General features: G+C 40.5%; 1 protein-coding gene across 1 annotated transcript; it reads right to left on the bottom strand.

Annotated features, from left to right (window-relative positions):
* Nucleotides 1-1,481: 1,481 nt before the first annotated feature.
* Nucleotides 1,482-8,032, bottom strand: LOC137659763 (uncharacterized). Its single transcript, XM_068394570.1, has 2 exons — nt 7,085-8,032; nt 1,482-2,219 (listed from the first exon to the last, which is right to left on the bottom strand). Exons 1-2 carry the CDS (start codon nt 8,030-8,032, stop codon nt 1,482-1,484), a joined length of 1,686 nt encoding a protein of 561 aa, XP_068250671.1.
* Between the last annotated feature and the right edge of the window lie 2,589 nt (nt 8,033-10,621).

Genomic DNA, 10,621 nt, shown 5'->3' with positions numbered 1-10,621 from the left:
GTGATATGGACGTTTTGCTCGTCCGTAACCTTGACCTTCGACCTTCCAAAATTTAATCATTTCCAGCTCTTTATATAACAGTTTAAAATCCCTACAAGTATCATTACTTTACGACTAAAATTGTGGCCTTTTGGTTGATAACCGGAATTTGACTTTTATCTTGATATTGACCGTGGACTCGACCTTGACCTTCGACATTAGCAGGCATTAATTGGCGTATCATATTCACACACTCAAATATGAATTAAGATTGAAGTCTCAGTGACAACGATGTCCAAACTTATGGCTGCTCACGTGAATTGTACATTTTGCTTGACCATGACCTTGACCATCCAAAATTTTATTATTTCCAGCTTTTTATATAACAGTTAATACTCGCAAGTTTTATTGCTTAACTATTGAAATTGGGCCCAGGAGGGTGTTCACTAACAAACACAAATAGAAAAACACACAAATACACAAAAAGTGGGTAAAACATAACCTCCGCCAACGAATAATAATAATAATAATAATAATAATAATAATAATAATAATAATAATAATAATAATAATAATAATAATATTTTTAAACATTCACACACGCATACAATATATATATATATATATATATATATATATATATATATATATATATATATATATATATATATATATATATATATATATACATATATTGTATGCAGGTTGGGTATACTCAAACACGAGCAATGTGCAATAGTTATGTATTCACAATTCAATACATGGTGAGCAGCAATGCAATAACAATGTTGAGGCCACGCTTGATCCAGCGAGACTGCCCCAGATTCAATATCTCCCGCCTTTAATAGATTATGTCGGCATACAAATAACTTTCATAATGCATTATATGGAAACATCCTACATCACCTCTCTAAAATAAATGTATTACATTTTTCATGAAATTGAGGGTTTATCAAGTAATCATACAGCAAGAGAAATATAAGGCATACTGATGACAAAATGGTGTTATATAAAAGATAACACAAATCATATAAGTGGAGCGCGATTACGTGCTCATTGCCAAGTAAGACGACATTTAGTTGAATGAAATTATCAAATTATTACAAACTGGTCACATATTCAGTACCAAAAAAAAAAAAAATATCAAATTGTGCATAATTAAAGAGAAATCAAATTGTACAATATTGAAAAATCATAAAATATAGTCTTCATGCCAACTCGGAGGATTTATTTTCCTGGTCCCTCTTCTGGGTTGGGGGTCGGCACACGAGTCAGCGGGGGAAATTGAACGAGTATGTGGGGGGAAATCCTGCACTCTTATTTCCCGAAGATGTTTTCTGTTTCTCGTTGATATTCTCCCACTGCCATCTAGTTTTATGACATATTGGCGGTCTCCTTTCATTTCAACGACTTTTGCAATACGATCCCAGGCCTTAGAGACAACATTTAGCACTGCTACTGTGGTACCCGCTTGCAAGGGGCGGAGTCTCTTTGCACTAGAATCATGACGGAACTTGACATTTTCTCAGGTGTTTACCCATCCTCTCCTCTTTGTCTATCATAATGTCTGCCCACTGTTCTGTTATCTTATGATAGCTTTTAATCATGGGGACTGAGTCCCTGAGTTGTCGTCCCATGGCTAACTGTGCCGGCGATTTATCGATGTCTCTTAGGGGCGTATTTCTATATTGCAAAATGGCTCTTGCAAAACTATCTGTGTCGAGGCTTCCGTCGCTTCTTGTGTTATCTTGAATGGTTCTCTTTGCTGTACGTACTGCTGCCTCTGCCCTCCCGTTGGATTGTGGGTAATGAGCTGAGGATATTCTCATCCTGACCCCCCATTTCTGTAGGAAGCTAGCCATCTCGGTGCTTACCATATTGGTGCCACTATCGAGGGAGATTTCTTCCAGGGCGCCGCACTGCATGAAGTATCGTCGGAAGAGGGGAATCAACTTAGCAGAAGTGGCACCATTTGGAAAGAAGGCAATTTCCAGCCAACCAGTAAGCCTATCTGCATATACCAGATATAGTTTTCCGCACATTTGAAACATATCTGTGACCGTTTGTTGAAAAGAATATTCAGGGGGTGGGGTAGGCAATAGCGGTTCCCATTGTTGGGACGGAGCGAGGACGTCACATGTTCTGCACTGCATCCTCTTGAGTTTCAGTTGACCCTCCATCCCAGGCCAATACACAGCCTGTCGTGCCCTACTGTCCTCGATACAGTTGAAGTGGCTATCCTGGAGGGTATTTAGCCTTGCAGGGTGTATCGGCTCTTCCAAGTTGACTAGTTTTTCCGATTTTTTACTATAGTCTATGGGTTTCATCAATCACTTTATTTATAATTCTGTACATATTGTTTTTGTTATAATTCTTGTTAATCTAGTTTTCAAGTATGGTGTCTCTTTTTAATTTCTATTATTTCTTATGTTGTCTGGAGACATTGAGCGAAATCCGGGACCAGTACGTCCTAGATTTCGTCAATGTCGTCTTCTGTATTGCAATATTAGTGGTCTTTATGCAAATATCCAAGACCTTACAGTTGCGTCAAGACAGTATGATATTCTTTTGTGCTCAGAAACTCTAGTTTCTAATATGAGGCACTCATCTGTGGTCCTTATAACTGGTTTTAAGAAGCCAATAATATTGAAACGTGATGCCATCCCTAGGGCCAGGGGAATGGCGGTTTATATTAGGACTGAGTACCCTACTTCTCATAAGTCCTGCTATCAATGTGGATGTCATGAGATTCAGGTAATAAAAGTTTGTGGCAGGCATAACAACTTTTATTTGTGTTCAATCTACCGGAATCCAGACAGATATGTTTCTATCTTCAATTGTCTTGTTACTATTATGACAAAGATACAAGAAGATGATAGAAAGGTTCCTTTTGTCTTTGTTGGTGGTTTTAATGCTCACCATTGGGAGTGGTTAAGTTCTATCTCTCCTATCGAGTGCCATGGCTTAAGAGCTTTACACTTTGCCTTTGAATCAGGCTGTGAGCAAATCATAAATGAAGCTACTCACAGGTCTGGTAATTGCTTGGACCTCGTATACACTGACTCCCATGGCGTTATAACTATTAATGTTGGTTCCCCAGTCGGGACATCTGATCATGCCTTGATTTCATTAGTAGTGAAGACTGAGCAGCCTGTTCCTGATATATCATACTCTTGTAGAAATTACATGAAATACCAAGCTGACTGGAATGGGGTTTTGCATGATCTATTGTGTTTGAATTGGTCACAATTATATAGTAGTGTAGATCCTGTTGTCCATTTGAATGAGAACCTAGTCAACATAATTGATAGGCTTATCCCTTCTCATGTGCTAAGGTACCGAGTAAAGGACAAACTGTGGCTCGGTGATGATTGTAGACGTGCTTATTTGGAGAAGCAGGAGGCCTATCATCTTTGGAAGGGTAACAGATCAGATTTGACCTGGAAAAACTACTCTCAGCTTCGAGCTTTTGCTCAAGGAGTTTATGCCTCAACTGAAAAGGAGTACAATTTAACCATAAAAGAAAACCTTTCTGGTACAACTCAAGAACATAAATGGTATTCTACCCTTGAATCTGCACTCTTTGGGGTAGATGCCACAGTTCCTCCTTTACTTAAACCAGATGGCTCAGTCACTCACTGTCGAAAGGAAAAGGAAACCCCTTTGGCTGAATCAGTGTTTTTGACAGTAAACAGAGTAATGAAAAATTTGAACTCCCTTATTCCTGTAATCCTGAGGCTAAACTAATTAGTTTAGCTTTGCGAACTCGTGAGATTAAAGATCTGTTGATGGACCTTGATGCTTATGGAGGTGTAGACCCAAATGGTATTTTTCCTTTGTTTTTTTATAAAGACAGCAGATTTCTTAGCTCCAAAGTTATCTGTTATTTTACGCAAGTTAACAAGAAGAGGAGCTTTTAGCACTAGTTGGAGAATTGGTAATGTTACTCCTCTATGTAAATGTGTTTGTGGTAGCTCATCTCCCACTGATTACCGCCCAATTTCCATAACTCCCATATTAAACGTCCTGATAGGTTTTCTGAAGGTAATCATCTATTCCCTAGTTTCAAATTTGATTAGGCAAGCACGAAAATTATGTCCGTCAGAAATAACACATGTAGTTAGTGACATTGTCAATAATTATTCCGATGTAATTGCAATTGGAGATGAGCCACCCGGGAGGATTGATTGATTTCCCTTTAGCATTGAAACTGGGCAGGCGGAGCCGATCACGTCAAGGCCTTATAAGGTACCCATTCATTTCCAAGGAGAGATAGAAAAGAAAATTAATGAATTGAGGGAACAAGGGATAATGAAGGAGAGCAAATCCCCATGGGCTTCTCCAATTGTAGCTGTTAGGGAAAAGGATGGCTCGGTACAATTGTGTGTTGATTATAGGAAGTTGAATGCAGTCACTAAGGATAATGCATTCCCATTGCCCTCGATTGAAGAATTAGTTGTAAAGGTACAGGATAGTAAATATTTTACAACTGTTGATTTAAAATCTGGATACTATCAATACCCATTCAGGAAGACAGTAAATGTAAAACGCATTTAAAACTAACGATCAACTATTTCAGTTTAATTTTCTTCCTTTCTGTGTTAAAAATGCTCCGAGTCATTTCTCTAGAGTAATGATGGTGATTTTGTAGCCCTTAATTGGCAATAATGTTCTTGTTTATTTAGACGATATTATAATTACAGAAAAAACGGCCGAAAAACATAATAATAATATTCGTAAAGTTTTAGAAGCATTACGACGTAATGGTATGAAAATAAATTTGTCAAAGTGCAAATTATTCTGTAAATAGGTCAAATTTTTAGGTCACATAATAACCCCAGAAGGTATCCAACCCTGCACCAGTAAAGTAGCAGCTATTAGAGATTTCCCCGGGCCACATTACTCTAAGGAAGTAGCTGGATTCCTAGGGCTCGCTGGGTATTACAGTAAATTCATAAGAGGTTTTGGAGAGATAGAGAGACCCTTAGATGCCTTAAAGAAACAAAAAGTAATAAATTGGGGAGGGGAAGAAGAAAGGGCCTTTAGAGATTTGAAAGCTGTCTTAACTAGCATTGAAATACTTGCATATCCTAGATTTGATCGCCCAGTTTTAGTGACAACAGATGCAAGTAGCATAGCTATTGGTGGCATAGTTTCTCAACGAGATGATAAAGGCAGAGAACGACCCATTTGTTCTGCTTCCCGGGTTTTAAAAGGGCCAGAAAAGAATTATAGTACATTCGATCGAGAGGCTTTGGCTATTCTTTGGGTTCCAGAGAGGCATCGGTTCTTTTTATTAGGTCAGTTGACTGAGTTGCAAAGTGATCATCGCTCTTTATGTGATTTGTATCATAATAATGATTTGACCTCTCAACAAGCGAGATGGATTGAGAGATTGTTAGAGTTTAATACAAAGGGTTTTCGCCACATAGAAGGTTAAGCTAACAAGGTAGTTGATGCTCTCTCTAGAGGTGCAGTAATAGGAGTAACAACGAGGGCACAAAAGAAGAACAAAGAACATAACCAAAATATTGAGGACCCCCATCAAAATATAGAAAATAGAGAACGGGATGTGAATTCTCCTGAGGAACAAACAGAACACGGTGGCAGAGAGAGAGAGGAGGTAAGAGTTGTAGATGTTAGAGAGAGAGAGAGAGAGAGAGAGAGAGAGAGAGAGAGAGAGAGAGAGAGAGAGAGAGAGAAAGAGATACGACCGGCGAAGGTGAATATATGTTGGTGGCTGAGGATATGACCAGGGGTGTCCAGAATGAATGTCCTGATGATGCAGGTTTGATTGACTTGGGAGGTTGGGACATAGAAAAAGTCTGAGAGGGACAGAAAAAAGAGGAATGGATGGAAAGAGTGGGAGCAGTGATTAAAGGGAAATCCGAGTGTCATCCGTCATTTCTGAATGTTCCTTGGGAGATTTTTTTATAGAAAATCATATCTTATATTGTGCTTATGTGAAAAGCGGAGGGGAATTTTGTGCACAGGTAGTTCTTCTTCCCTCTTTAATTAAACGAGCCATCCACATTGTACATGCAAGTCCATATGCAGGCCATTTAGGGATAAATAGAGCATCAAGAATGCACGCGAATCCTTCTTTTGGTTAGGAATGAAAAAATCGAAAGAGGATTATATAAAAGGTCGACATCCTTGTAACTGTTTCAAAGAACATAAGAACACTGTACCGGAAGCCATAAAGTGGCCTGTGATTCCTATTAAATTTTATAGTGTGCATATGGATATGGTAGGACCATTTCCAACTAGTTTAACACAACATAAGTATATATGTGTATTTGTGGATGCATTTACTCGGTACACTCATACTTACGCAATGTTGGATAAATCGGCAAATTCATTAGCCCAGGGGGTGCTTTTTCATTACTAGGTCTGGTTGCCCGAAAATTTTGATTAGTGATAATGGTCTCGAGTTTATAAATAAGGTGGAGAAATCGCTCATGGACTTGATGAAAATTGAACACTTTTCGAGGACAACATATAGGCCTTCAGCAAATGGATTAGTAGAATCGCAAAATAGGGAAGTAGTGCGAATTTTGCATCACTTAATAGCTAATGACCCCATTCATTGGCACGCCATGCTTCCCACAGCTGAGCTAGCTTTGAACATTGCATATAATGCTTCGCTCAGGGACACGCCATTCTTTTCAGTGTATAGACAGGATCCTGTGTTACCATATACGGTACTCATTATTACGCAACAATTGCCTAATTATTCAACTTAGCAATACTGTGTATATTTATTAAATCTATTGAGGAGAGTAATGAACACCACTGAAAGGTTTTTGAAAAGAGCTAATGAAAATCACAGGTCAAAATATGACGGTCAGCTCAAATCCGCACCGGTAAAAGTATTTGTGGGCGATCGTGTGTATTTGAAACGATTACAACCTACGAAACACAAACTAGAGCCAGCCTATTTGGGTCCTTACCGGATAAAGATGGTTAAATCTTATACAGTTGTGATGCAAAGCGTTATTAACGGCGCAGTGTCTGAACATCGTCAGGATTGGGGGTAATGGGCTGAGGATATTCTCACCCTAACCCCCCATTTCTGTAGGAAGCTAGCCATCTCGGTGCTTACCAAATTGGTGCCACCATCGAGGGAGATTTCTTCCGGGGCGCCCCACTGCATGAAGTATCGTCGGAAGAGGGGAATCAACTTAGCAGAAGTGGCACCATTTGGAAAGAAGGCAATTTCCAGCCAACCAGTAAGCCTATCTGCATATACCAGATATAGTTTTCCGCACATTTGAAACATATCCGTGACCGTTTGTTGAGAAGGATATTCAGGGGGTGGGGTAGGCAATAGCGGTTCCCTTTGTTGGGACGGAGCAATGACGTCACATGTTCTGCACTGCATCCGCTTGAGTTTCAGTTGACCCTCCATCCCAGGCCAATACACAGCCTGTCGTGCCCTACGAATCATTGAATCAGAACTTTGGTGGCCTGAGTGTAGGTTAGAGACAACTTGGTCTCGTAGTGACACAAGTATTGCCAGACGTATGTGCCCGTCATCATGTGAATACACCACCAGTTCGTCCACGATGCCAAGTCGATCCCGTACATTAAAATACGGCTTTATGCTGGAGTCGACTAGATTTCTCGATACCGGCCAAGAACATGCGGCTACCATACTCTTTAGCGGCTGATATTCCACATCGCTTTCAGCAGCCCTTTTAACAGAATTCCAGTCGAGGGTTATGACGTCATCACTCAGCGACGTCATCAGTGCTGCAACGCATGAACTCTCAACTTCCTCCCCCATCTCACGGTCACTCGCATTTATTGAGCTTCTGATTACTGGATATCTCGAAAGAGTATCGGCTGCTGAGTTTTTCTTCCCAGGGATGTATTTTACTGTGAAACTGTATTGTAATGTTTTTTCCTTTAATCGAAGCAAACGAGGATTTGCAATGTCTTTCAATTCTCTGTCCCCAAACACTTTGCCTAGCGGACGGTGGTCAGTAACAAGGATAATATTAGGACACCCCAGTAAGAGTAATCTAGCTTTCTGAAAGCACCATACCATGGCGGAAGCCTCTCCTTCAACGACTGCATAATTAACTTCTGCCGAGGTTAAATGTCTGCTTCCACAGAGGGCAAGCTTCCACCCCCCTTTGCAACAAAATGGGACTTTATCCTCTTCGCAACTGCAATGTTGTTGTAACACCAGAAATCACATCCCATCACGCAACCAGTCAGTGATTACTGCAGTTCGCCTGGATTTATCATATTAGGCCAATCCATCCCCAATCAGATTGCATAAAATTTCTTTAGTCTTTTCGAACACATCCTGTAATATTTCATCCTAGTATACCTTTTGACTAGTAGACTTTTTTAGGAGGTCTCGAAAGGGTTCTATTAGTTGAGAGGTAGCAACAAATGGGGCCAATTGGTTTACGAGGCCAAACCAAGATCTTATGTCAGTGATGGTTGGTTGATTTGGCATTGGGAAGTTCTTGATTGCAGACAACTTTTCCTCACCTGGCTTGAAATTGTCTCAACCTAATTCATAGCCCACAAAGTCTACCTCGCGTTGGCAAAATTGAAATTTTTCAGGATTGAGGGTAACTCCGTTCTCTTCACATACTTGTAAAAAACTTATCGTATGATAGAACGCTCCTTCCACAGTATCATCATAAAGGAGAACATCATCGACACATTTAGATTTTCTTGGAATGTCCGCTATTACATCATCAAAGCGCTTTGAGTATGCATCCGAGGCAGAGACATGTCCCATTGGGGTCCTAAAATACTGGTACCTACCGCATGGGGATATGAAGGTAGTCAGGTGCCGACTTTCTTCATCTAATTCCACTTGGTGGAAACCAGAATAGGCATCTATTACAGTTTTGTATGAACATACAGGTACACCGGATGCCATGTCGAACAGGGCAAAAGTGTGATGAGTTTTTCTTTTGCAAAATTTCTTTAGCCTTTGGTAATCCACTGTTCTTCTTGGGTTTCCATTCCTTTTAGCCACTACCACCATTCGCGCACACCAATCGGTTGCAGTTCCTGTAGGAACAGGGCGGATTATTCCCAGTTTTACATCGTTGTCCAGCTGTTTTTTTACCTCTTGCTCCCAATGTTTGGGAATTGGAATTGGCGTATGGCATGCGTATGGGACTGCATCAGGGAGAAGGTGGATATGGTGTGGCTTTCCCTTCATTACCGGTAAAGGATTCCATTTAGTATTGAATACTGTACCAGAGAAACGCTCCAAAATCCACCTTTTGAGCTTAGGTACGTTGGCCTTCTGAGAGGAGAACGTCAACTCTATGATGTCATGGCTGTTGCTCACATCACTGGTGACGTCATTGGCATCCACACTACTGGGCCGTTCCCTACCAATATTATTTACTGATATCCCGTCTACCTTAACATGATGGGGAAAGTTCGCATTCACTAATCCTAAACACTTACATACATCTATAGATAGGTATAGCCTAGAGACACCGCACACTACTAACACCTCTATATTTAGAGCAATATTTCTACATAATGTTATTGTACAATGCACACTACCCAGTACTCTCATGGGTTTTTTGGCTGCATGATTGACCCTGGCGTTCGAACGATGCAACTGTTTCACGTTCAGTCCTAATTGATGCAAAACCTTTTCCCCCATAATTCCAACTTCAGCCCCAGTATCGGCAATGGCATCAATAAATGCCTCATACATTGGTACATCACGTCTCATTTTATGTTAAATTTTCACGTGTACATACGGTAGTTTTCCCGACAATGCTGTCACCTGCTGGCCCCCACAATGTTGCACTAATGTGCATGCCGTCACTGACATAGTGTCGTCATCATGGTCGACTTCAATGCCTGCTGCCTTGTTATTCACCCGTTTTTTTCTGCAATATCTAGCTAAATGACCCTTTACACCACAGTTGTGGCAACAAACTTCATTTGCATAGCAGCTAGATTTATTTTTCTCATGAATGCGCCCACAATTATCACATCTCTTATCTGACATGAGCAGCTTACTATCCTTCTGTCGACGAAAGTTCGATTTTACTGCCGCAACATCACTATGTTCTGTTTCATTACTATTATAGGGCAGCAATTCCTTCCCCACCTTAGCGGTAATGAGTTTCTGGTTAAATTTGTTTGCCCCACTGTCCCTTTCAGCTGCCTCATATATTTCACACCTCTGTAGAATTTTGGCGACACTGTTATATTTCTCGTAGTCCTGGAGTATTTCTTGTTTCAGTCCACAGTTATTGAGTCAGCATATAGTCACTCATGTCATTTTGGCACTGAGGGCAGCGGAAAGCACAGTCTAAAGCCAATTCCTGACACCGATGTACATATGTCTTCGCGGGTTACATAGGCCCTTGCTGTGCACTAAAAAATTTATCCCACAGAATTGCACGATTTACAGACTTTTGAGTCACTTCTTGGACAGCATCCAATGCCTGATGTAAAGAAAGGGCTTTCCATTCATCTTCATCGGCCATATAACAGGCGTCCAATGCCTTTTGCAACTGATCATCGCAGTTCAAACGAATGCTCAGCACAGCATCTTCAGTTACAACCCTGCCAATTTGGAACCAATCTGTCATTGACCTGCACCACTTCCTAAATGCTCCTTGTGACATTTCGTACG

Source organism: Palaemon carinicauda, chromosome 20 (assembly GCF_036898095.1).
Source record: "Palaemon carinicauda isolate YSFRI2023 chromosome 20, ASM3689809v2, whole genome shotgun sequence".
Classification (NCBI taxonomy): domain Eukaryota; kingdom Metazoa; phylum Arthropoda; class Malacostraca; order Decapoda; family Palaemonidae; genus Palaemon; species Palaemon carinicauda.
The sequence above is the reverse complement of the archived record's forward strand: the minus strand, read 5'-3'. Positions and strand labels throughout refer to the sequence as shown.